Source organism: Mustela nivalis, assembly GCF_964662115.1.
Source record: "Mustela nivalis genome assembly, chromosome: 18".
Lineage (NCBI taxonomy): Eukaryota > Metazoa > Chordata > Mammalia > Carnivora > Mustelidae > Mustela > Mustela nivalis.
In genome coordinates this window covers 53,530,271-53,557,939 of record NC_139037.1, presented here as the reverse complement: position 1 = coordinate 53,557,939, position 27,669 = coordinate 53,530,271, and the positions used below count along the sequence as shown (strand labels likewise).

At 47.8% G+C, this 27,669-nt stretch overlaps 1 protein-coding gene across 1 annotated transcript; it reads right to left on the bottom strand.

Moving 5' to 3' along the window:
• Nucleotides 1-106: 106 nt before the first annotated feature.
• Nucleotides 107-23,123, bottom strand: LOC309853309 (sialic acid-binding Ig-like lectin 5). The gene is made up of 18 exons (XM_082711142.1): nucleotides 23,059-23,123; nucleotides 22,599-22,979; nucleotides 22,093-22,371; nucleotides 21,876-21,923; nucleotides 21,571-21,623; nucleotides 21,409-21,416; nucleotides 20,641-20,837; nucleotides 19,535-19,792; nucleotides 19,290-19,425; nucleotides 19,081-19,148; nucleotides 13,028-13,408; nucleotides 12,526-12,804; nucleotides 12,257-12,304; nucleotides 11,422-11,679; nucleotides 11,055-11,339; nucleotides 10,753-10,852; nucleotides 9,446-9,527; nucleotides 107-1,399 (listed from the first exon to the last, which is right to left on the bottom strand). Exons 1-18 carry the CDS (start codon nucleotides 23,111-23,113, stop codon nucleotides 1,199-1,201), a joined length of 3,117 nt encoding a protein of 1,038 aa, XP_082567268.1. The 5' UTR covers nucleotides 23,114-23,123; the 3' UTR covers nucleotides 107-1,198.
• Nucleotides 23,124-27,669: the final 4,546 nt, after the last annotated feature.

The window sequence follows — 27,669 nt, the reverse complement described above, 5'->3', positions numbered from 1 at the left end:
TCTCAAACTGCACAGCCATGGGCTGAACAACACAGAGGTTGTAAGGAAGAAAGCAGAGAGAAGTGCAGATGAGCGGGGCCAAGGAACAAAAATTCCACCGAGTAAATGAGGATGTAATTGGCTTTATTCAATGACTCCTAAATTGGGCAGCATTCCATCCCGTAAAGAGACAGGCACTCTGAGGGGCTGCACGTAGGTTTTTATAGGCAGGAGGGTGGGGCAAGGGAGTTATTACCAAAAGAAAAGATTTTTTTTTCAGGTCAGGCCATCTTTTGGGGGAAGCTCTCATCCTGCTGGTGACCTCATCAGGGCTGATCAGGAAATTTCAGATCCTCTGTTGAAAGGTCACATTTCCGGGAGAGATTGAGACTGCTGTTACTCTTGGCTTGCTCAGTTGTGGGGGCAAGTGTCTCCACTTTGGGTCCGTGGTTTCTTTTCTAACAGTAGCTAGCAGGGAGGGTGTGATAGACTTTAAAAGCTGGGGGCAGCCAATACTCGTGATGTATTGTCTAAGGCTAGAGAGCCTTGAAGGCGGTTGTGTAGGAGACACAGGGTCAGCTCTCTGGCTGCTGGACACATCGCTGTGGGGCCCATCTGTGAGACAGGGAAGGGACTGGAGGTCAGGAGGTGAAGGAATGTGCTAGAAGAATTGACAGGTACAAGTGGGATGAGGAGAAGACTCCACAGAGATGATAAGAGGCACATATGTCATGAATCAAACACCAGGCTGAGCGACTGGTCTTTCTTTCCCTGGGGTGGGGGGGCGTGCTCTGAAGAGCTCTGGGAAGGAGAATGACCCCAGCAGGTTGCTACCCTGTGCTCCAGGCCTGGTCATCCCAAGCCTCAGGGTAACTTGCCAATTATTTTTCTGTCCAAAGAAGAGAGAGCAGTAGGTACTGAGCACAGGTAAGGCAGTTGAGATGGGACTTTTGTTGGTTGATTTCTGTGTGTTAATTTCTTTAATGTCCACAACCACCTCTGAGGCAGAATGCGCGATCTCTGATTTACAGAATGGGAAACTGAGGCACAGAAAGATGAAGTGACTTCCTTGGCAGCCTACATGAGAGCCCAAGTCAGCTCCACCTGGGGACACTCGGCCAGTCCTTCCTGTTCATATTGCCACAGTGGTTCACATGCTTTGCTGATTAGTGCCTGACTTCTCCTCTGCCCCAGGAGCTGCAATTCCTCAGGCCAAGCTCTAAGCATCCTCATTTGTTGTCTTGATCTCTGAGTACTCGCTGGTGCCGGCGCTCTCCTCATCCTTAGGCTCCCTCAGCATCATCCTGTGAAAGCTGAAGGAGGCGTAATGGAGCTCCTGTTGCTCCCCTGAGGGAGGGGCATCCCCGGTAGGGGTTGCTTGGGTTGGGGGGCTGTCTGGACAGGACTTTTGCCTGGAACCCTGAAGAAAGGAGAAACAAGGGAGTCAGAGAAGGAATAAGGCAAGTATGGGATAATGGGTCATTCATTCATTCATTCATTCATCCTCCTATTCACAGACACTTCCTATGAATCCAACGCTTCACTCATCCATTTAAAATCCTGTAATGCTGGGGCGCCTGGGTGGCTCAGTCGGTTAAGCGTATGCCTTCAGCTCAGGTCATGATCCCCGGGTCCCAGTCCCAGGACTAAGTCCTGCATCCGGTTCCCTGTTCAGCAGAGATCCTGCTTCTTCCTCTGTCCTTCCCCCGACTCATGCTCTCTCTCAAATAAATAAAATCTTAAAAAAATAAAATAAAATTCTGTAAGGCAAAAAGATAGATAAAATAAAATTCTGTAATGCTACGACTGATTAGGCCATATTGAAGGTTTACTAATCGCGTTTAATCCCCACAATGTGAAGGATACTGATTTCCCCCATTTTACAGATTAGGGAGACTGAGGTGGGGGAAGGTAAAGTAACTTGCCCTCTAGTCACCAGCAGAGCCAGGAACAAAATGAGTTCTGTTGTGTTATTGGAAATAAAAAGGGAAAGAAATACTCGGACAAAATAAAGATAAAATTCCCAGAATTGAATAAAGATAAACTAATGCAGCTGAAAAGGGCCCCACAAATGGAAGATTTTAAAAAGAGCAAGGGAGGGACACCTGGATGGCTCAGTGGGTTAAAGTCCTGCCTTCGGCTCGGGTCATGATCCCAGGGTCCTGGGATCAAACCCCACATAGGGCTCTCTGCTCAGTGGGGAGCCTTCTTCCTCCTCTCTCTCTGCCTGCTTCTCTGCCTACTTGTGATCTCTGTCAAATAAATAAAATCTTTAAAAAATAATTTAAAAAATTTTAAAAGAGCAGGAAAACTACATACCCTAATACAGCACAGTAAATCTTAAGAATACCAAAACTGGGAGCACCTGGGTGGTTCAGTGGGTTAAGCGACTGACTTCAGTTTGGGTCATGATCTCAGGGTCCTGGGATCAAGCCCCCACATCGGGCTCTTTGCTCAGAAGGGAGCCTGCTTCTTCTCTCTCTCTCTCTGCCTGTCACTCCCCCAGCTTGTGTGGGGCACTCTGTGCTCTTTCTCTGTGTGTGTGTCAAATAAACAAACAAAATCTTAAAAATATATATATATCAAAACCGAAGAGAAAAATGTAAAAGTTTCCAGTGACAATGAGTGGATCGCTTAGAAACATGAAAAATTCATAAAGACATAAAATTTCCTTTTCTTTTTTTTTTTTTTTTTTTTTTTGAGAGAGAGACAGAATGCATGTATGCAAGCAGGGGGAGGGGAAGAAGGAGAGGGAGAGAGAATCTCAAGCAGATTCCCCAGTGAGCACAGAGCCTGACATGGGGCTAGATGTCACGATCCTGAGATCATGACTGAGCTGAAATCAGGAGTCAGAAACTTAATCACTTGAGCCACCCAGGTGTCCCTAGACATAACCTTTCTTAACCGTGACACTGGGTACAAGAAACAAGAGAGTACAGTGTTGAAAGAGTTAAAGGAAGCGGGTGCATGGCTTGCTCAGTGGGTAGAGCTTGTGACTTTTATTCTTGGGGCTGCAAGTTTGAGTCCCATGTTGCTCATAAAGTTTCCTTAAAGGATAAATAAGATAAAATAACAAAATAAAGCATTGAAGGAACATCAGTTTGATCCTAGAAATTATATCCTGCCAAATGAAATTCAAATGTAGGAGCATGAAAAAAACTTCAAACACACAAGTCCTCAGAAGTCTTAACACAAGAAAACCCATATTGAAAGCATGTTGGGAGGAAGAATTCAAATAAAAGTAACAAAACCTGAAAATGCTGCAATAAATATGGGGTACAAAGGTGACAAAGTACCCCAGTAAAATGCGTGGTTGTATCTTAAAAGACCAAATTTAAAAATGTTAAGTATGTTCATAATAACCCAGAATGAAAAATGAAGATCTAGAAAAAAGCACCAACATCTTGGAAAGTGGAGGGAAAGGAGAACAAGAGATATATAAAAGAACACTAAAGTTTTTTTGTTGGATATAAGAGAGATATATTAATTTTTTAAGAAAGGAGAAAATGGAATATGGAAAAAAATGGAACCTAGAGGATAGAGTATTTCTAAATACTCTAAATACAACCCTGAGATCAAGAGTCACAGGCTCTTCCTACTGAGCCAGAAGGTGCCCTGTGATAATTTTTAAATCGGGAAAAAAAAAAAAAGAAAAAGAAAAGCCTGTTAAAATGGCCAACAGACACATGAAAAAGTGCTCAATATCACTTGCATCATGGAAATACAAAGCAAAAACCACAATGAGATACCATCTCACACCAGTCAGAATGGCTAAAATTAACAAGTCAGGAAACGACAGATGTAGGCAAGCATGCGGAGAATAGGGAACCCTCCCACACTGTTGGTGGGAATGCAAGCTGGTGCAGCCATTCTAGAAAACAGCATAGAGGTTCCTCAAAAAGTTGAAAATAGGGGCACTTGGGTGGCTCAGAGGGTTAAACCTCTGCCTTCGGCTCAGGTCATGGTCTCAGGGTCCTGGGATCGAGGCCCGCATCAGGCTCTCTGCTAGGCGAGGAGCCTGCTTCCCCCCCCCTCTCTCTGCCTGCCTCTCTGCCTCCTTATGATCTCTCTGTCAAATAAATAAATAAAATGTTTTTTTTTTAAAGGTTGAAAATAGAGCTACCCTATGACCCAGCAGTTGCACTATTGGGTATTTACCCTAAAGATACAAATATAGTGATCCAAAGGGGCACATGTACCTGAATGTTTATAGCAGTAATGTCCATAATAACCAAACCATGGAAAGAACCCATATGTCCATCAACAGATGAATGAACAAAAAAGATGTGGTATATATACACAATGGAATACTATGCAGCCATCAAAGGAAATGAAATCTTGCCATTTGCAGTGACGTAGATGGAACTAGAGGGTATTATGTTAAGCAAGATAAGTCAGAAAAAGACAATTATCATATGATCTCTCTGATATGCGGAATTTAAGAAACAAAACAGAGGATCATAGGGGAAGAGAGGGAAAAAAGCAAGAAGAAATCAGAGAGGGAGACAAACCATAAGAGACTCTTAATCGTAGGAAACAAACTGAGGGTTGTTGGAGGAGTGGGGGTGGAGGGATGTAACTGGGTGATAGGCATTAAGGAGGACATCAGATGTAATGAGCTCTGGGTGTTATATAAGACCCATGAATCAGGGCGCCTGGGTGGCTCAGTGGTTAAGCCGTTGCCTTCGGCTCAGGTCATGATCTCAGGGTCCTGGGATCGAGTCCCGCATCGGGCTCTCTGCTCAGCGGGGAGCCTGCTTCCTCCTCTCTCTCTGCCTGCCTCTCTGCCTACTTGTGATTTCTCTCTGTCAAATAAATAAATAAAATCTTTAAAAAAAAAAAAAAGACCCATGAATCACTGAGCTGTACCTATGAAACCAGTAATATATTACATGTTAATTTTTTTAAAAACCTGTTAAAAATACTTCAATATTGGGGCGCCTGGGTGGCTCAGTGGGTTAAAGCCTTTGCCTTTGGCTCAGGCCATGATCCCAGGGTCCTGGGATTGAGCCCCGCATCAGGCTCTCTGCTTGGCAAAGAGCCTGCTTCCCCTTCTCTCTCTGCCTACTTGTGATCTCTGTCTGTCGAATAAATAAATAAAAATCTTTAAAAAAAAATACTGCAGTGTCTATATACAAATTATTAGAACTAACAAGGGAGCTTAGGGGTGTCTGGCTGGCTCAGTAGGTCGGTGGACCATGCACCTCTTGATTTCAGGGTTTGTAAGTCTGAGCCCCACAATGGGTGTAGAGATTACTTAAAAATAGAATCTTTAGGGGTGCCTAAAAACCTCTGCCTTCAGCTCAGGTCATGATCTCAGGGTCCTGGGATCGAGCCCCACATCAGGCTCTCTGCTCAACAGGGAGCCTGCTTCTCCCTCTCCTCTCTGCCTGCCTCTCTGCCTACTTGTGATCTCTGTCTCAAATAAATAAATAAAATCTTTTAAAAAAAATAGAATCTTTTAAAAAAAACTAACACGAGGGTTTAGCGAGCTGGAAGAATATAAGATCAATATATTTGTAATTGCTTTTCACGTGTTGCTACGTCTACAGAGAGAACAAAGACAATTCTCAGCATCCAGACCAGCACCCCAAAGAGCTGGGTGTCACTGGGAAGAAATGAACATTTACAGTGGATCCCCAGAAGAACTCTGCAGGGGTGTTCAGCCCCACCATGGTAGAAAGTAGAAGGAGAAGCTACATGGACACATTAAGGAACTGGCGACTGTGGACTCTTTCGCCACCCACTACCCACACTCCTTATGACACAGACCTCTGTGACCAGAAAATAGAGTCTGAGTGTGCTCACTTTCCTACCACTGATTCAGGAGACTGCGTCACTTACTGAAATATGAAATCTCTTAGAGGAAATATATGTCTGCAGAGGATGCAGATGGTATCCCTCTGTAAAACTGTGGTATAGCGGGGTTATGAGTAGATCTAAAAATGCTCCAGCTACCAAACCAATAAGAATCTAAATGACACACTATTTGTAATTTTTTAAAATTTTAAAATGCTTTATATAAATTTTTTGAAGTTTATTATTATTACTATTACTATTATTATTATTTTAGTAATCTCTACACCCAACATGGGGCTCAAACCCATGACCTAGAGATCAGAAGTTGCATGATCCTCCCACTAAGACAACCAGGTGTCCTAACGCTTCATAATTTTTTAAGATTTTATTTATTTATTTGACAGACAAAGATCACAAATAGGCAGAGAGGCAGGCGGGGGGCGGCAGGGGGAAGCAGGCTCCCTGCTTAGCAGAGAGCCCGATGTGGGTCTCGATCCCAGGACCCTGAGATCATGACCTGAGCTGAAGGCAAAGGCTTAACTCACTGAGCCACCCAAGTGCCCCACTTCATAATTTTTTTTTAAGATTTATTTATTTATTTGAGAGAGAGAGCCTGTGTGCATGTGTGTGAGAGCTGGGGTGGGGAGAGGAGGAAAGGGAGAAAGAGTTAGGGGAATACTCCATGCTGAGCACAGAGCCTGGTGCAGGGATCAATCTCATGACCCTGAGATCCTGACTTGAGCCAAAATCAAGAGCTGGCTGCTTAACCGACTGATCCACCCAGGCATCCCAACACTTCATAAATTTTTTTAAAAGATTTAAAGATTTTATTTATTTATCTATTTATTTATTTGACAGACAGAGGTCACAAGCAGGCAGAGAGACAGGCGGGGAGGGGCAGGGAGGGGAAGCAGGCTCCCTGCTGAGCAGAGAGCCCGATGCAGGACTCGATCCCAGGACCCTGAGATCATGACCTGAGCTAAAGGAAGAGACTTAACCCACTGAGCCACCCAGGCACCCCAAATTTTTAACAAATGTTTTCATTCTGTTTTATCATTGATGAATGATCAGAAGATGCACTTTTTAAAAGATAGCATTTGTAGTACTAACAAAGCTGGTTATTAAGAAAGTAAAATAAAAGTTTGCAAGATCTGTCTGAAGGAATTCTACATCTTTCTTGGAAAAAACTGAAACTAATATCTGTTTTTATGGGCAAGAAGACCGGAATCTATAAATAAGTAAATTCTTCCCAAGTTGATCTACAGATGTAATTCCAATAAAAACACCAATAGGAGGACTTTTTGGAATGTGATAAACTAGTTCTAATGTTTAAATAGATTGGCAATGGGGGGACTGGGTGGCTCAGTCAGTAGAGCATGTGACTCTTGGTCTCGGGGTTGTGAGTTAGAGCTCCATATTAGGCATGAGTCTACTTTAAAAAAAAAAATGAAATAAAGGGGACACCTGGATGGCTCAGTCATTTAAGTGTCTGCCTTCAGCTCAGGTCATGATCTCAGGGTCCTGGGATAGAGCCCTGTATCAGGCTCGCTGCTTGGCAGGAAGCCAGCTTTTCCCTCTCCCACTCCCCTTGTCTGTGTTCCCTCCCTCGCTGTCTCTCTCTCTGTCAAATAAATGAATAAAATCTTAAAGAAAAACGATTTTATTTATTTATTTTTCAGGGAGAGCGAGCACAAGCAAGGATAGTGGAAGAGGGAGAAGCAGACTTCCCACTGAACACAGAGCCCAACATGGGGCTCCATCCCAGGACTCCAGGATCATGACCTGAGACCAAGCAGACATTTAACAACAGAGCCACCCAGGTGCCCCAATAAAATCTTTTTTTTTTTTTAAGAAACTATACTTGAATATCCTTCTAATCCTAGGGTAAGAAAGATTTTCTTAAATGAGACTCAAAGTCACTCAACAGAAAGGAAGAGATTGTTGAATATGGTTATATTACAATTAAGAACTAACCTTCATCAAGGTCACCTTTAAAAAGTGAAGACAAGTTACTCACTGGAGAAGATATTTACAATGCATATAATAGAGGAAAAGTAGTATGAAAATGTATAAAACTCTCCAATAAATTCAATAACAAAGTCAAACACCCAATAGGAAAATGGGCTGCTGATGGGACCAGGCATTTTAGAGAGGAGGTGTTCATATACCAGTGAAGGCAGAGACATTTTCATCCTCATTGACAACCAAAGAAATGCAAATCAATACCAGAGTAAGATAGTGAGATGGAAAAAAAAAATCAGAAAACCAAGTGCTACAGAGATTATAGACTAACAGCATCTGATAGGCATAGATGGATGTATAAACGGATGCGTTTGCTCTGGAAAACCTGGTCAACCAGAACATTCACATACCCTCCCACCTAGTAACTAAATTCTTATGTAACAATGAAGAAAAACTCTTCCATGTGAATGCAATGAGATATGAACCAGAAATCTGGAACAATTCAAATGTCCAGCAGCAGGATCTTAAGCAAAAGACATAATCATAAAATGAAACAGACAGCGGCAATGTCCCGCAACACAGATGATTCTCCATGACGTAATTCACGGCGCTGGGTCTACAAAAGCAAGTCCTAGAAGAATGCACAGAACGTGACAACCTTTGTTGGTGCAGAAGCAATGAAACTAAACAGCGACTCTTTTAGGCATATGTCCATGGGATAACGCTAGCAAGAAAAGACTCAGCAGTGGTTCCTGGGGATGGGGTCACAGAGCAACCTGAGTGTATGGAAGTTAGGGTCAGTGTTTGAGGTCTTCGGTTGGATACTAGGGTCACAGCTGCTTATCATATCATGAACAAAAGGAGTAAGCACAAATGAACAATGCTTGTTCCTGCAATAAGGGGTTGGTCACGAATCAAGCATTTTGGATAACTCCATTTAGAGTGACATGGGTGCAATTTTGTAAGAGGTGAGAGGGGACATGTTGCACATGGAGTGAGAGACAACTGCAGTCCCCTGCCCGCAAAGACGTCACAAATACAACAGGGCAGAGACAAGCAAAGACAGTGATGTTGTGTATGGTGCCCCTCAAGACAGGGATAGACATGGAGCTCTCTCTTTGAGAAAGAGACACAGACACTGGCAGGGAGGGGGATGGCAAAAGCTTCCCTGAGCAGACGGTGTTGGTGCTGGAGCTGGAATGGCGATCGCAAGAGGTGGTCTAGTGGAAACGGGGACAGGAGTTTGGAGGAACTGTACACGCAAAGGCCCAAGTCGTAGGGGAGCAGGTGTGTATGGAGACCGTGAGAAAGCCAGTGTAGCTGGACCACAGCAGGACCAAGGCTGGAGTGGCCCTCGGGAGACTGCTAGAGGGATTTTAAATATCAGACCAAGGAATATGACTCAATTCTCTAAACAACATCATTGAAACTCCCAAATGGCTGGAAAGCAATAGAGTTTGGGAGAGGTTCCATTAGGCTGTGTCTAGAAAAGGCCGATCAGCGGGGATGGAACAAGAGGTGACCAGAGGGCCACTGGCTCTGGGAGATGAAGGTGAAGAACAGAAGGGAGGTCAACTCCCAGGCGTTCTTCCAGGAGACCAGCGCAGAGCAGGGGGTGGGGAAACGCTGGGAGCCCCATCTGGACTCGGAAGGGACAAGCCCAACAAACCCCCCAACTGCATGAGAGGACGCCAGCATCACTCACCCAGGCCACTGTACCCATGACAGGATCTTCGTCATCCAGGCCCTCTCGGCTCCCAGATGCTTGCTTCCTGCGGGCCTTCACTCTAAGGGGAGAAAGCAGCATGCTGCAGCCACGGCTCAGACTCACATGGGCCGGCTGCCCGCTTCCTGGTGAGAGGGCATCCAGACCCCAGAACCAACCTCAGACCTTCCTGACCTGCACATAAGCACTACGTCCCCCTGGGTGAGCAGAGGTTTGGCTGGACCAACTTCATCACTAAAGATGCCTTTAACATGGGGGCGCCTGGGTGGCTCAGTGGGTTAAAGCCTCTGCCTTCGGCTCAGGTCATGATCCCAGGGTCCTCGGATTGAGCCCTGCGTCGGGCTCTCTGCTCTGCAGGGAGCCTGCTTCCTCCCCTCTCTCTCTCTGGCTGCCTCTCTGCCTATTTGTGATTTCTCTCTCTCTGTCAAATAAATAAAATCTTAAAAAAAAAAAAAAAAGATGCTCCTAACACATAAACCCTGGGGCCCGAGTGGTCATAGCAGTGTTCTTCGTGACAGCTCAAATGTAGAAACAACCCAAATGTCTATCAATACACGAGTGACAAAATGGGCTCCATCCATGCAATGGAACGGCATATGGAGATAAAAAAAGGATGAGGTATTGGGCACCTGGGTGGCTCAGCTGTTTAAGCGTCTGCTTTCAGCTCAGGTTATGATCCCAGGGTCCTGGAATCAAGCCCCACTCGGGCTCCCTGTTCAGTGAGGAATCCGTTTCTCCCTCTGCCTCTGCCTCTGCCTCTTCCCCGTACTGGTGCTCACTCTCTCTCAAATAAATAAATAAAAATCTTTTTTTTTTTTTTTAAAGGACTGACTGACACATTCCACAACATGCAGGACCCTTGAAGACATGCTAAGTGAAAGGGGTCAGTCACGAAGGATCCCGTGTTACATGACTCCACTTAACACAGAATGTCCTCAATAAGAGGCAAAGGCAGAGAGACAGAAAATAGACTGGTGGTTGCCTTGCGCTGGGGGAGGATGGGGCCAGGATGAAAATCAAGGAGAAAAGGGTTTCTTTTGTTTGTTTCTTTTTCATTTGGAGATTGATGAAAAAGTCCTAGAATTGTGGTCATGGATGCACAGCTCTGAATATGCTAAAAGCCACTGAATTGAACCCTGTAAACATGTGGGAGTGGTATCTCCATGCAGCCCTTATCCCCCCACCGCCCAGAAGATGCCCCCTGGATCTACTCTACTCTGCTCTGCGTTTCTGGGATTGAGTGACCTCTCTCCGCACTCCCTGTACCTCTCCCGACAATGACTTACACGCAAAAGAAGAGGAGGCACAAACTTAGGGAGAGCAGAGCCATGGCACCAGCACCTCCAAGAGCTGCGGGAACTGCTCCTGCCAGGAGCACTGGTTTCCCTGCAGGGAAGAGGCATGGGGAGACTCATTTCTGGGCCTCTGTCTCTTGCTCTCCTACCTCCTCGCAGAACTTGCTGAAGATGGAGCAGCACCCTATCCCACCAGTCGCCCCCTGTGCAGACCCCAGCCCCACCCCCAGACCTTCTTTTCTAGGATCCAGACTTCCCCCTTCCTACACCTCTGCCCCCGACAGCTCCCAGACCTGGGAGCAGCAGGACAGCGGCGCTCTGTTTCCCGTGGTCATTCTGGGCCTCACAGCTGAGTCTGAGGCCGGAGCCCAGTGGCCCACTGAGCCTCAGGGAGCTGTTGGCCCAGGGCCCTGCAGAGCTGGAGATGACAGTCCAGGAGGCGTTGCTGTGGTTCCCCTCCAGCAGCTCCTCCCCCAGCCGCCAGTGCAGGGTGGGGGCCGGCTGGGCTCGGGAGGAGCAGTTACAGCGCAGCCCCTCGCCCTCCCAGGAGCAGGAGAGGCTGAGCAGCTGAGGGGGGTCTGCGGGAGAAAGGGGAGGGGTCAGCCGCGTCTCTCCTCCCCAGGCCCCGGGCAGCCTGCCCCCAGATGTCCCCACACTCACAGACCACAGAGAGATGCAGGGAGATGTGCTGGGAGCCCAGTGCGTTCTGGGCTTGGCAGGTGAGGTCTCCTTCATGCTCCAGTTGTATCTGAGGGAGCTCCAGGATCCCAGGGTGTGCGGGATGGGAGGAGCTCAGAGTCTGTCCCCCCAGGACCCAGCTCAGCTGGGCTGGGGGGTTGCCTTCAGCAACACAGAGCAGCCGTGGAATCTGGCCTTCCTGGATGAGAATGGTCAAGCCCTTTTCCAGAATCTTCAGGGCTTTGGGAGAGAGATACAGAGAGAGAGGAAGAGCACCCGCTCCAGTTGTGGGAGGCTGGCAGTCTCCTTCCTCCCTCCTTCGCAGGAGCTGGTTGGCATTTCCCTCTCCTTCCTTGACCCAATGACTTGGTTCCATCAGGGCTGAAAGGCTGGCTTTACGCCCCAAAGAGTTTGACCTCAGGTGTCTGTGCCTCGTATCTTCAGCGGAGGCTCAGTGTCCCACTGGGACATGCCTGGGGAGCTTGGTGGCTTCACTCAGTGAACGTGCCAGGAAATAGGATGGAGGAAGCTGGGGTGGCGGGGTAGGCGGGAAGCCAGAGGTGTGCCACTCCTGAGGTGAAACAGGCTTTGAGTAGTTAGTGTGCGTGTGTGTGCGTGTGTGCACGCGTGAGCATGGGTGCGTGGGAATGCGGGTGCGTGCACCCGTGGGAGGTAGGGGGCTGCTGATTTTTATTTTTGCTTTTCCCCCATCTGATCCCATTCAAGCTATGATCCCCTCCCCTTTGCTGGGAGATGACCCCCTACACCGACCCCAGGGCCTGGGTCTCAGTCTCCAAGAAGATAGGTTCTTTCCTACCTGTGACATCGCTGGAGAGGAGGCTGATGGTGAGGTTTTGGGGAGCATCTGGGATGGAAAGATAAGGCCCGCCTCAGACCTGATGATTAGGATTGAAGATGACCCAGCACCCAAGGAGGGGTAGAGGACCACAGGGAAAGTGGGGAATGCTGCCCTTGTCCACTCCGCACCTACACTCTCAAGGTGCATCTGCATACATACACACACACACACACACACACACAGAGTCCCCACTATGTGGGGGGCCCAGCTATCCCTCCAGCACTCACAGGAGACATTGAGCCTGATGGTTCTTTCCACGGTGCCCTGAACTCCTGGCAGGTGCACCTGACAGGTGAGGTTGCTGCCATGGTCCTGCACCCTTGGGGTGAGGGTCAGCACCGAGGAGTGGAGGGTCTGGGGGTCCAGCGAGTCAAGAGCACCCCCCATCCAGAAGAAGCTGAGAGGTCTTCCTTCTTTGCAGGATCCCCGCAGACTACAGGTCAGGTTCGTGGGATAGCCAGACTTCAGGGGCTCCAGAAAGTGGATGTCGGGTTCCTGTGTCAGGGCTGAGGAGGACAGATGCAGGTGCCTGGGCCCCAGGACGCTGGGTCCCCTGAGTGTGACCCTGACAGGGACCAGGGCCTCAGGACACAAGCTGACCCCAGGCCCCCATGTCTCTTCCCACCATCCCAGCCCCAAGACCTGGAGCAGGGAATGTTCCAGTGTCCTGCTCCTGTTCTAAGAGGGGGGTCTCCACATCCCAGAGCTCTCCTGGGGCCCCTGCCATACCTGCCACCTGCAGGTTCAGCTGCTTATCTCTGTAAGCGTATCTCCCATAGTCTTTCCCTATTTGGAACTTGTAGAGTCCCTGGTCGCTCCTCCTGGCCTCTCTGATCCTCAGGGAACAGTCGTTTTCCTGGGGCTTCCTGACGAGGTTGAACCGGTCCCTGAACTCTGTCTTCACGGGTTTTGTTGGATCATTTGTAGCCACAAGCTGAGAGTTATGGGAGCTGTCCCCACTCCGGAACCAGTACATGTAGGGCCTCTCACGGGTAGACCACGAGCTCCAGGGATAGGAGAAGGAGCAGGGTACGTGCACACACAGACCCTCCTGCACCGTCACTGTGTCCTGCACTCGAAGCTGGTACTGCCAGTCCTCTTGCAGGGACCCTGTGGGGACACGGAGGCTCAGCTCTGGCTCTGGCACACCCCCACTGTGCTCTCCAGACCTCCCCCTTGGCCTACTTACCCCCCCACAGCAGGGGCAGCAGCAGCAGGGACACCATGTCTGCATCAGCCGGCATTCAGGTCCCTCTGTTGGGGAAGGAAATGTCCCAAATCAGGGGGTGAGGCCAAGGAAACCCCAACAGGAAGCTGCGTGTCAGAGCTGTGGTCACTGCAGAAAGGGAACTTGGGCAGCACTGGGCACTGGGGGGGGAAATTACCATGTCTCATCCCTGCATCTGACACAGCAGTTGAGAACACCAAGACCCCCACCTCCCACCCCCGAAGGCTGGGATGCTTGTCCAGATGTGAATCTGGAATGAACACCTTCCAAATGACGTTTAAATCGAGAGTGAGGTCATCAAAGGGCCAGAGCAGCTAGGAAAGAGAAACAGAGAGGGTGCAGCCAGCCTCAGCCCCTTCCCCCAGCCCTTTCTCTTCCCAGTTTGCCATCAGCCTGTGTGTCCAGTCCCGGGGCTGCTTCGGGGAACGCCCAGCAGGGCCCTGGGGTCTTAGTTCTTCATCATGTTCTACAGTCCCTTGGACACAGATCACACATGGAGCCCGCTGAGCTCCAGCTCCAGGATTCCAACAGTCATCCAGACCCACAGCAGCCGCACCCAGCAGATCTGCAGAACCACCACTCAGATAAAGAATCTGATAAGTGGGTTGCCTGGGTGGTTCAGTTGGTTAAGCAACTGCCTTTGGCTCAGATCATGACCCTGGAGTCCTAGGATCGAGTCCCACATCGGGCTCCTGGCCCCGTGGGGAGTATGCTTCTCCTTCTGACCTTATCCATTCTCATGTTCTCACTCTCACTCACTCTCTCTGTCTCTCTCAAATAAATAAATAGTCTTTTAAAAAGGAATTAAAAAAAGAAAGAATCTGATGAGCCAACGAGGAAGTAAGTGGGACTCACTGGAGCAACCAGAGGAAAATCTGCAACAGTTGCAATATTCCAGCAATCAGCTTGCCAAGGAAACAAATGAATTACTGAACTGAGGACTTTAGAAAGATGCCTCCTTAGTGACTTCTCTGGAGCGGGAAGGATTTCCAAGCAATGCAGGGAAGAATGGCTGAAAAGGAAAAGGAGCTTATTCTGCCTTCGACTTGGGTCATGATCCCAGGGTCCTGGGATAGAGTTCTGCATCAGGCTTCTTGCTCAGCAGAGAGCCTGCTTCTCCCTCTGACCCTACCCCCCACTCACGCTCCCCCCCAAAATAAATAAAATGTTAAAAAAAGAAAAATATTTGGCCATGACCATCCATGACCAAGGCGACCCAGTGACAGCAGAGAAGCCAGTGTGGAAAGCTCAAAGGTGCACGCAGACAGAACCACTGGTCAGTTACAGCACGCTGTTTACTATCAGAAAAAATTCTCACAAGAATATCTATATTCTGGCCCTGGTCCTGTTAGTGATGTTTGCAATCTTGGGACTTAATATCTGGCAAATTTGAAGCAATTACCTCAGGGCTGCCTTTTGCTGAGCTGTTTTCAGGGGCCAGGGCTTCTTGGAGTCTTGCCAGAACAAACAAATATCACAGGAAGAGAACATAAATGCTGGAATGACCTGTCATCAGTTAGCTAGAAACTAATGACTAGCTAGACAGTGTTTTTCAATTTACATATACATTATATTGATTTCTCAGATTAGTAAGAGTTAATTTATGTGGATTTTTCTCGTTTTTGAATTCTGATGGCCCTTCATCCTGAGTGTTTACTGACACTTGCATTCTAGGTATTTTTTTTTTATAGATTTTATTTATTTGACAGACAGAGATCACTAGTAGGCAGAGAAGCAGGCAGAGAGAAAAGAAGGGAAGTAGGCTCCCTGCTGAATAAAGAACCCAATGCAGGGCTCCATCCCAGTACTCTGGGATCCTGACCTGAGCCGAAGGCAGAGGCTTTAACATACTCAACCACCCAGGCGCCCTGCTAGATACATTTTTTAAAGATATTTGTGTTTTGACAGGTGACACTAGAATCTGGTAACATCACCTTTTTAGTGTATCCAAGACTCATATTTTCACTAGGAACTGAGAGAGAATTACCTTCCGGCACCCAGAATATTGGAACCATGTTAGAAACTATATATAAGCCAACACTTTTTATGACTTAGCGTTTTCATTTGAATTTCTAAGCAGAAATCTGCTTTGAAAGACTTTGGCAATGTGTTTAACTGGAAAGCAAACAATTGCACTGCAATCTAAATTGAAAGTATGGATTGGAGCCATCCAGTTGTTGGGGTACACGCTATTCTGGGTTTGAAGTTTTCTTTATTGTCTGCTGGTGTCCGTAACAGCTTACCCAGAACCGTCTTGTTCACAGTTTAAAGCAGTGTATTTCATTAACATGACTATACTCTCTGGAGTCCTTCTCCCCCAGTCTGTATAGAAAGGGAGATATATTTATTTTTTTTAATATTTTATGTATTTATTTGACAAAGAGAGATCACAAGTAGGCAGAGAGGCAGGCAGAGAGAGAGAGAGGGAGAAGCAGGCTCCCTGCAGAGCAGAGAGCCTTATGTGGGGCTCTATCCCAGGACCCCGAGATCACGACTTGAGCCGATGGCAGAGGCTTTAACGCACTGAGCCACTCAGGCGCCCCAGAAAGGGCAATTTAGACAAAGTATGCTTTTGAAAGACAAATGGGAATTGTTTGGAATGATTTGCTCTTATTGTTGTTGTTCACTTGTGGTTCTATGGTCCTGGTGAACAAGGAATGTTGCTCTCTCTCTGAAAAGGTTGTTATCTCTCTCAAAAGTCAAAACCCAGAAACAAATGCAGTCATTGTAATTTAGAATAAACAACTGGGAGGATATTCACACATGGCATACTAATTAAAAGCAAAACAGGACATCCAAATGGCCAACAGACACAAGAAAAAGGGCTCAACATGACTCGCCATCCAGGAAACACAAATCAAAACCACAATGAGACACCACCTCACACCAGTCAGAATGACTAAAATTAACAAGTCAGGAAATGACAGATGTTGGCAAGGATGCAGAGAAGGGGAAACCCTCCTACACTGTTGGTGGGAATGCAAGCTGGTGTAACCACTCTGGAAAACAGTATGGAGGTTCCTCAAAAAGTTGAAAATAGAGCTACCCTACGACCCAGCAATTGCACTACTGGGTATTTTACCCAAAGGATAAAAACATAGTGATCTAAAGGGGCACCGACACCCCAATGTTTATATCAGCAATGTCCACAATGGCCAAACTATGGAAAGAACCCAGGTGTCCATCAACCGATGAATGGATACAGAAGATGTGGTATATATACACAATGGAATACTAGGCAGCCATCAAAAGAAATGAAATCTTGCCATTTGCAACGACATGGATAGAACTAGAGGGTACTATGCTAACTGAAATACATCAATCAGAGAAAGACAATTATCATATGATCTTACTGATATGTGGCATTTAAGAAATAAAACAGAGGATCATAGGGGAAGAGAAGAAAAAATAAAACAAGATGAAATTAGAGGGAGACAAACCATAATATCAAACCATATAATCATAGAAAACATATAATCATAATATATAATATAATATATACCATATAATCATAATATACAAACCATATAATCATAGAAAACAAACTGAAGTTTGCCGGAGCGGGTAACTGGTAGCTGGAGGAAATGGGTAACTGGGTGATGGACATTAGGAGGGCACGATATGGAATGAGTACTGGGTCTTATTTATAACTGATGAATCACTAAATTCTACCTCTGAAACTAATATTACACCATATGGTAATTAATTGATTTTATATAAAATTTAAAAATAAAGCAAAAACAATACCAAAACCAAAAATGAATTATTGACACATATAACAATATAGATAAATCTGAAAAATGTAAAACTGGGAAAAAAGATTCAGACCCTAATGCATATGTAATGCTTGAGTCCACTTACATAGCGCCCCAAAACTGGCAATACGGATCTGTATCGACAGAAAAGAGGGAGTTGGCATGCGTGTGACTCTGCTGACTTGAAGGAGCCAGGGACAAAGCCCAACACCTTCAGCACAGCGCTCAAGGCTCCAAATTTTCTGACCCTGCCTTCTGTCCCGCTGTGATCATGTCTCTGGTGCCCCCGGTCATCCCCGCCAAGTTACAGAAACAGGTGTGCTCCCCTTCATCTGCCAGGGGGTCTCAATTCTTGGCCCATCTCCACCAGAGCTGCCTGCCCGCTGCCTATTCTTCCCATCTCAGTGGTGGGACCTGACCCCCAGGGGCAGGGGGATGGAATCTGTATGTTGAACTTGGTGTTGGAAGCAAGGGTGTGCACACAGGTAAGCATTCATCTAGTTGCACTCCTTAGATTTGATTATTTAATCAATTTAAGTTAGACCTCCAAACACAATGAATACATAAAAAGTCTTCTTTAGACCATGTTCAACAAAAAAAGGATAGAAGGTTGAGATATAGCTTTGCTCTCGAAACTTCCACAGAGACATTAAACAGTAAAATCAATTTTTATGTTGCATCTTTAATAAAACTTTTATTTATAAGTAAATGTGTTGTTCTGTAGCAATTATTATGAGGTAGGTGTCTCTCATCTGGGAAAGAAAAGCTGCATTCTTGACTCTGTTATGCACTGTCATCTACACTGAGAGGGAAGTTTGGGAGACCAGCAACTCAGGGGTTAAGCAGGTCATGGGAAGTAAGCCCAGGGAGCTCCCTTACAGGGGCAGGGCTGGGGATGGAATGGAGGAGGGTGGGAGGGGTGGGATGGGCAGAGCCAGCAGGGAGAGGCAGGCTGAGCAGATGGAGACTGGCCGTTGGCAGAAACAAGGGGGCATCAGCTACGGTGTGTTTTTACTTCCCTTTTTTTCTTAAAAAGCTTGCCATCTGGGGAGAGATGGTGCCTCCTAGGGCCAGCCAGTTTTTAGAGATGGTGAAGAGTTCTGCAGGGAGCTCACCTTCAGATCAAACTAACCAATCCCCAGCTCGTGTCCCACAAACACCCTTTAAAAAAAAGATTTTATTTATTTATTTGAGAGAGAGAGACAGAGAGACAGAGAGAGCACAAGCAGGGGGAGGGGCAGAGGAGAGGGAGAAGCAGTCTCCCTGCCCTGAGGGGGACTGAATCCGGGGACTCTAGGATCATGGGATCATGACCTGAGCTGAAGGCAGATGCTCAACCAACCGAGCCACCCAGATGCCCCAAACACCACTTTTCTCTAACTCATGCACCCTGCCCTAAATCACCAAGGACAGGTAGCAGACAACTAGAGCCACCCCTTTAGGTCAAGGGCCCCCAGAATTACTCAGACTAACTGATCCTGAACTATACTGCAGGCCTTGTCTTTCTCACACAAACCCCAGGAAAGGCTTTTGCGAGGCCTCCCCTGTACCTGATTCTGCCTCCCAGCCAAAACGTGGTGCTTCTTCCCACATGGCCCTGCATGGTGTGGCATGCCCCATTTCCTTGGGAAACGTAAGTAGCAACTTCTGATGATGTTGGCCTCTCTGTGTCATTGCTCCTTCACCTCCCTAAATTAAAGTCCAGGGGTACAGTGGAGAAGGTTTGAGTTGAGTGGTTCCAGGAAGAAGCTGACCATGACGTCTCATATCTGTCCCCCTGGGCTCCAGGTCCACACCTCAGTCCCGTCTTGAGAAGGAAAGAGGCTCACTCAGGCCTCTCGGCCCCGATCCCTGGGGGTCCCCACACCTGCAGAACCAACACAGGTCTCAGATCAGAGAGCTGCCATGTAGTTCTAACTCCAGGCAGAATGGGATGGCTGAGCCCCACCTGGAACTCGGGGCCAGTCAGCAGATTTCCCGGGAGAGGGTTGGGCCCGCTCACACTCACCTGGTGTAGTAGATCCAGGTGAGGCCATAGGCGAGGAGGAAGCCAGCCCCCATGAGAAACCCTCTGATCAGGGTGAGGACCAGGGGCCAGGAGCCCTCCTGCTTCTCACTCACACAGTTGCAGGAAGAGGGGCTTCCTGCAGAAGGAAGTCCAGAGGTTGAAGCTCTGTCCCCAGACCCCAGTCCCTTCCACAACCCAAACACCTGACCAGGCTGCCCCCTCCCCAAACCTGTATTACAACTCACTGCGCACAGAGAGGCTGATGGAGATGTAATGGGAGCCCAGGGGGTTCTGAGCCTGGCAGGTAAATTCCCCTTCATCTTCCACCCCTACGTGGAGCAGCTCCAGGACCCCAGGCGCCGAGGGCTGGGAGGGGCTCAGGGCTTTGCCCTCCCGGGACCAGCTCAGCATGGCAGGGGGGTTGCTGTCAGCGATGCAGACCAGGCTCAGGAACTGACCCTCCAAGACAGGCAGCGACATGCCATTGCTCAGCATCTTCGGGACTGGGTAAGAGAGTCACCACCAGCAGGTGGAGCCCAGAGAGGCATCTCTCCCTCCCTCTTCCCACAGAGCCAAAGCGGGCAGCTCTGGCGGAGTTGTGCCAGGAACTGAAACCGCCTGGCAGATGGGGGAAGTGCACTTGTCCCTGGAGCTTGGTGGGGACGACCGGGAGCATCAGAGACATGATCACGGCGGGACAGAGGGCAGGGTCAGAAATTCTGGAGCCCGGCTGAGGGCACTGGGCTTTGCCCAGAGGTTACTGGGAAGCGGTAGGGGCTATGAGCAGGGGAAATGCAGAATCAGCGCTGGGTCTACAAAGATCCTGCTGGGCCAAGTGCGGCCTGCCACAGAGAGATATACAGGAGGCAGGGAGGCTGAGGAGGAGGCTGAAGCAATGGTCCAGGGTCCAGGAGAAAATTGGAGCTGGCCTGGGCCAAAGGCAAGAGGAGGGAAATGATTTAGGAAATGAAGTTCTCAAGACTCGCGGACTCATGGGTGCAGCTGGTAAGAAGGGGAGTTACCCAGAGTGGGGTCCAGACCCGCCGCTGGGGTTAAGTAGCAAACACAGAGAGGCATCAGCAAGAGGCAGCTGCACATCTGACCCATAACCAGCTAGAAAGTTGTGGGAGGCACCAGGACAGGGTCAGCATAGGGATGGGGTCACAGGGGGAGACAGGGGACAGAATGAGGATGCCCAGGAAAGTGGACACAGAGAGCAACAGGGGTCCAGGCTGGAGCTAGGGGGACTGAGAATGTGGAAGGGTCCAACAGAAGATGACGAGATCGGCCACAAAGAAGTGCAGACAGAAATTCAAGCATGGGGAGCAGAACCTGGAGCCGCAAAACTCACAGAGACAGAGGTGGAAGATGAGAGGCTGAAGGGTGGCTGCCCGGGGCTGGGGTTGGGGCTGGGGAGTCAGTGTCTGGTGCGCATAGAGTTTCAGTTTCGCAAGTTGGAGAGAGTCTTGCAGGAGCAGCACTGAAAGCCTCCAACACGGCTGAGCTCTAGCCTTAAACATGGTGAAGACAGTAAGCTTTACTTTGTGTCTGTTTTATTACAATGATACATAAATTCTAGGGCCCCCTGGGTGGCTCAATTGGTTAAGCCTCTGCCTTGGGCTCAGGTTATGATCCCAGCCAGGGTCCTGGGATAGAGTCCTGCCTCCTGCTCTCTGCTCAGTGGGGAGCCTGCTTCGCCCTCTGACCCTCCCCCTACTCGTGTGTACTCTCTCTCTCAAAAATTCATAAACAAGGGGTGCCTGGGTGGCTCAGTGGGTTAAGCCTCTGCCTTCAGCTCAGGTCATGATCCCAGGATGCTGGGATCAAGCCCCACACTGGACTCTGCTCAGCGGGGAGCCTGCTTCCTCCTCTCTCTCTGCCTGCCTCTCTGCCTGCTTGTGATCTGTGTCTGTCAAATAAATAAATAAAATCTTTTAAAAAATTCATAAATATTTTTTAAACAGACTCCCCTTCCCCTTCTACCCCTCTCCCCCATCTCTCTAAGGTGAAGAGATCAAATAAATCAGTTTTAAAAGAAAACAACCATAAACTCTACAGCTAATGAAAAAAGGAAGGAGGTCAAAAGGCACCAACCTCAGTTATAAAATAAATAAGTTACATCCTCTCCTGAGGATGTAACACATGCGGTGACTATAGTTAATAGTGCTAGACTGTTTCTTTGAAAGTCCCTAAGAGTAGACCTCAGACGTTCTCATCACAAGGAAAAAAATTTGTGACTATGTGTGATGACAGATGTTACATAGACTTACTGTGGTGATCATTCTGCAGTGCAAACAAATACCAAATCATTATGTTGTCCACCTGAAACTAATACTGGTACATGTTGATTAGAATGCATTTAAAATGAAACATATATAATACACACAAACTAGAGGGAAAAAAGAGGCAGGAGCTGAAAGCTATCCTGGGTCCACGATGGGCGACCCTGGTGAGGTGGGACGGGGCGGGGGGCAGACAGAGACTCAAGGGGCTGAGGAGTGAGGGAGGGTCTCATCTCCAAGCCCTGAGCCCTGAGCAGGCAGACCCTGTTCTCATCACAACCCCAGGCGAGAGGATCTTTCCTACCTGTGTAGTTTCCCTGCAAAACGCGCGTGGTCACCAACTGTGGAGCGTCTGAGGAAGGAAGATGTGGTGAGGGGTTTCGACCCTTTGTTCCAGGAGCCCCATAAGTGGAAGGGATGGGCTTTCCAATTTCCCCCAATCTCCTCTGGAAAAAGGATCCCAGGACTGACCCCTTTCCCCTCACTGCTCTGAGGGACCCAGCCATCCCTCCAGCACTCACAGGAGACATTGAGCCTGATGGTTCTTTCCACAGTGCCCTGAACTCCTGGCAGGTGCACCTGACAGGTGAGGTTGCTGCCATGGTCCTGCACCCTTGGGGTGAGGGTCAGCACCGAGGAGCGGAGGGTCTGGGGGTCCAGCGAGTCAAGAGCAACCCCCATCCAGAAGAAGCTGAGAGGTCTTCCTTCTTCGCAGGATCCCCGCAGACTACAGGTCAGGTTCGTGGGATAGCCAGACTTCAGGGGCTCCAGAAAGTGGATATCGGGTTCCTGTGTCAGGGCTGAGGAGGACAGATGCAGGTGCCTGGGCCCCAAGACGCTGGGTCCCCTGAGTGTGACCCTGACAGGGACCAGGGCCTCAGGACACAAGCTGACCCCAGGCCCCCATGTCTCTTCCCACCATCCCAGCCCCAAGACCCGGAGCAGGGAATGTTCCAGTGTCCTGCTCCTGTTCTAAGGGGGGGGGGGGTCTCCACATCCCAGAGCTCTCCTGGGGCCCCTGCCATACCTGCCACCTGCAGGTTCAGCTGCTTATCTTTGTAAGCGTATCTCCCATAGTCTTTCCCTATTTGGAACTTGTAGAGTCCCTGGTCGCTCCTCCTGGCCTCTCTGATCCTCAGGGAACAGTCGTTTTCCTGGGGCTTCCTGACGAGGTTGAACCGGTCCCTGAACTCTGTCTTCACGGGTTTTGTTGGATCATCTGTAGCCACAAGCTGAGAGTTATGGGAGCTGTCCCCACTCCGGAGCCAGTACATGTAGGGCCTCTCACGGGTAGACCACGAGCTCCAGGGATAGGAGAAGGAGCAGGGCACAAGCACACACAGACCCTCCTGCACCGTCACTGTGTCCTGCACTCGAAGCTGGTACTGCCAGTCCTCTTGCAGGGACCCTGTGGGGACACGGAGGCTCAGCTCTGGCTCTGGCACACCCCCACTGTGCCCTCCAGACCTCCCCCTTGGCCTACTTACCCCCCCACAGCAGGGGCAGCAGCAGCAGGGATACCATGTCTGCATCAGCCGGCATTCAGGTCCCTCTGTTGGGGAAGGAAATGGCCCAAATCAGGGGGTGAGGCCAAGGAAACCCCAACAGGAAGCTGCGTGTCAGAGCTATGGTCATGGGATAAAGGGAACTTGGGCAGCATGGACCATGGCGGGGGATGGGGAGGGGGCTGAGAAATCACGGGTCTTGCCTCCTCCCTGCCATTTACAGATGGTGAGAGGCTTGGCTAGGAGGATAAGGCCCCAGAACGGCGGCACTTCCCTAGTGCAACAGGGGGAGGGGCGGAGGGAGAGGGAGAAGCAGACCACTCCTGGTCAATGGGGAGTCCGACACAGGGCTGCACATGTGGAGACCGAGAAAAATTAAGGCCATCCCACCTCAGGTTTAGCCTTAGCATAAGTACAGCCATCTTAGCTTTGGCAGCCATCTCAGGCCCCTGTGACCAAGGGCTGAACTTTCCCCTACTTCACTTTAGTTCCAGGGACTCCCACCCTGTTTTAGTTCCAAGAAAGTCCCCCATCCTGCAACACCCCAGCAACAGCTAATCAGCTTACTGCAGAAAACTCAAAAGACTCCACCCCAAAATTGCTAGAACTCATAGAGGAAGTCAACAAAGTGCACGAGATAAAACAGAAATACCTTACCTTATATGACTGTGAACCTATGCCCTGTCTGTCTTAACCCAATAAAAGCTCACTCAACCCCTTCCCAGTGCAACTTCCCCGACTCTCCTCTCCTGAGTCTTCCTGAGTCGAGGAACCTCGCCCAAGGGCGTCTTTAATAAACGTTGCCTTTCTCCTATCTTGCCTGGTGTCGTGTGTATCTCTCCTGTAAAACTTTACACTTGTCAGCCCTTCAGTAGTTTTCAGATTTGTCATGATTTTCCCTTTCTGTTTGTGGTTGTTTTCAGCAGGAAGGTGGGTCTGATGCCCACTGGAGATGGTCCTCACCTCTTTGGTTATGTTTATTCCTAGGTATCTTATGGTTTGGTGCCTTTCCTCACCCCCATGGCCTCCCCTACATTTCTGGGATCCCTAGTGCTCCCTCATGGCTCTTACCAAAGAGGTAAAGGATCTGTACTCAGAAAAATATAGAATCCTGGGGCGCCTGAGTGGCTCAGTGGGTTAAGCCGCTGCCTTCGGCTCAGGTCATGATCTCAGGGTCCTGGGATCCAGTCCCGCATCGGGCTCTCTGCTCAGCAGGGAGCCTGCTTCCTCCTCTCTCTCTCTGCCTGCCTCTCTGCCTACTTGTAATCTCTCTCTGTCAAATAAATAAATAAAATCTTTAAAAATATATATATAGAACCTTCATGAAAGAAATTGAGGAATACTCAAAGAAATGGAAAAACATATCATGTTCATAGGCTGGAAGAACAAATATTGTGAAAATGTCTCTGCTACCTAGAACAATCCATATATTCAATGAAATCCCTATCAAAATACCATCAACTTTTTTCACAGACCTGGAACAAATAATCCTAAAAATTATATGGAACCAGATAAGACCCCAAATAGTCAAAGGAATGTTGAAAAGAAAAACAAACCTGGTAGCATCACAATTCCAGACTTCAAGCTCTATTACACATCTGAATCATCAAGACAGCATGGTACTGGCACAAAAACAGACACATAGATCAATGGAACAGAATAAAGAGCCCAGAAATAGACCCTCAACTCTATGACCCACTAATCTTTACAAAGCAGGAAAGAATATCTAATGGAAAAAAGACAGACTCTTCAACAAACAGTATTGGGAAAATTGAAAAACCACATGCAGAAGAATAAAACTGGACCATTTCCTTACACCATGAACAAAAATAGACTCAAAATGGATGAAAGACCTATTTAGGAGACAGGAATCCATCAAAATTCTAGAGGAGAACACAGGCAGCAATCTCTGTGACCTCAGCCACAGCAACTTCTTGCTAGACAGGTCTCCAAAGGCAAGGGAAACAAAGGCAAAAATGAACTATTGGGACTTCATCAAGATATAAAGTTTTTGCACAGCAAAGAAAACAGCAACAAAACCAAAAGATGATCAACAGAATGGGAGAAGATATTTGCAAACGACATATCAGATAAAGGGCTAGTAACCAAAATCTATAAAGAACTTGTCAAACTCAACACCCAAAGAATAAATAGTCCAATGGAGAAATGGGAAGAAGATATGAACAGACATTTCTGCAAAGAAGACATCCAAATGGCCAAGAGACACATGAAAAAGTGCTCAACATCACTCAGCACCAGGGAAATACAAATCAAAACCACAGTGAGATACCAACTCATACCAGTCAGAATGGCTAAAATTAACAAGTCAGGAAATGACAGGTGTTAGTGAGGATGCGCAGAAAGAGGAACCCTCCTACACTGTTGGTGGGAATGCAAGCTGGTGTAGCCACTTTGGAAAACATCATGGAGGTTCCTCAAAAAGTTGAAGATAGAGTTACCCTATGACCCAGCAATTGCACTACCGAGTATTTACCCTAAAAATACAAATGTAGTGATCTGAAGGGGCACGTGCTTCCCAATGTTTATAGGAGCAATGTCCAAAATAGCCAAACTATGGGAAGACCGCAGATGTCTACTGACAGGTGAATGGGTAAAGAAGAGGTGTTATGTATATACAATAGAATACTACTCAGCCATCAAAAAAAAGAAATCTTGCCATTTGTAATGACGTAATGGAACTAGAGAGTATTATGCTGAGTGAAATAAGTCAATCAGAGAAAGATAATTATCATGTGATCTCACTGATATGGGACATTTAAGAAACAAATCATAGGAGAATAGAGGATAAAATAAAACACAGTGAAATCAGAGAGGGAGACAAACCACAAAAGACTCCCAATCATAAGAAACAAACTGAGGGTTGCTGGAGGGACGGGGTAACTGGGTGATAGACATTAAGGAGGGCACGTGATGTGATGAGCACTGGGTGTTATAGAAGACTGATGAATCACTGACTTCTACCTCTGAAACCAATAATACATTATATGTTAACTGAATTTAAATAAAAATAAATTAGTTTTTTTAAAAAGCAGTATCTTGGGGTACCTGGGTCACTTCAGTCTGTTAGGCATCTGATTCTTAGATTTGGCTCCAGTCCTGATGTCAAGGTCATGGCATTGAGCACTCTCTCTAAAATAAATTTTAAAATCTTTTAAAAATAATAAAAATAAAAGCAGCATCTTGATTTCGTTTTGGAGGATGACCATCCTCCCATCATCAACTCCATTCCCTACTCCAGGGGTGAATCTGTGAACTGACACTGGCCAGTTGGCATATTTCATCACTGATAACACTTGTCAATTTATCAGGACCTGGATGAGCCTATATCCAATTGCCTCAGAAGAGTTTCCAGGACTTCTGCTAGACCTTTGGAAAAAATGGCTGCTCTCTTTCCCCTGGGGTCTTTGTTTTTTTGTTTGTTTGTCTGTTTAAGATTATTTATTTATTTATTTATTTGACAGAGAGAGATCACAAGCAGACAGAGACGGTGTGGGGTTGGTGAGGAAAGTAGACTTCCCACTGAGCAAGGAGCCCAATGCAGGCCTCGATTTCAGGACCCTGAGATCATGACCTGAGCGGAAGGCAGAGGCTTAACCCACTAGGCCACCCAGGTGCCCCTTTCCTGAGGTCTTTGAATGGGAAAGATTCAAGTCTCGAGCTCTCAAAACCCAATACTGGACTTGAGCCTACCTGAGAACAAAGCCCACAGAGGAAAGCAGAGCTATGGGGGTAGCAAATTTTTAAAAAAGGATTTCAGTGACATTGACCAAGCTGTAGAACCCTCTCTGCCAGAAGCAGCATATTTCAAAACTTTTTAGCTAACAGAGTGTGATACTGTTTTTTATAATAAGAGATATATATTTGGTCATTGTCCCAGTTCCTGGCACAACATCCTAAAACCCTTGGAATTTCCTAAGCGATGAGAGGGGATAAATAGGCCTTTTGCTCTGCTAACGAAGTGACTTGGAAAGCACCTAAGGGTGGGAGATGGTTGCCAGGGGAAACAACCATGCAGTTGGAGTGTTGGGGCTTTCTGTCCCAGCCGGACTCCCAGGGAGGAGAGAGGGGCTGGAGGGTGAGCTCAAATGCCAATGCCCCACGATTTACTCACTCAAGCCTATATAATGAAGCCTCCATATAAACCTGAAAGGATGAGGTCCAGAGAGACCTTTCAGATGGTTGAACCATAATGCATCCACATGCCACCATTCAGGGTCCCAAACTCCACAGGGACAGGAAAGTTCCTTTGTTCAGGACCTCACCCTATGTACCTTTGATCTGTTGATTTGTATCCTTTGATATCCTTTGTAATAAACTGGTAATCTAGTGAGTGAACAGTTTTCCTGAGAATGTGAGCTGCTCTAGCAAATTAACTAAACCCAAGGAGGGGCTCCGGGAGCCTCTGATCTAGAACCCGTGGCTCAAGAGCACAGGTGACAACCTGGGACCTATGACTGGCATCGGAAGTAGGGGAAGGGGGCAGCCTTGTGGGACTGAGCCTTTAACTTGTAGATCTGAGGCTATCTCCATGTAACTAGTGTCAGAATTAAGTTGAATTGCAGGACACTTCGC

Bases quoted from the DNA above. Each gene is read 5' to 3' on its own strand.
- LOC309853309 (XM_082711142.1), bottom strand. From the start codon at position 23,113: ATGCCGGCTGATGCAGACATGGTATCCCTGCTGCTGCTGCCCCTGCTG. The intron at 19,149-19,289 runs GTGAGTGTGAGC...TTGGTTCTGCAG, and splicing joins ACCTGGATCTACTACACCAG to GTGTGGGGACCCCCAGGGAT. The intron at 11,680-12,256 runs GTAGGAAAGAAC...TCTCTCCCAAAG, and splicing joins CCTCTCCAGCGATGTCACAG to CCCTGAAGATTCTGGAAAAG.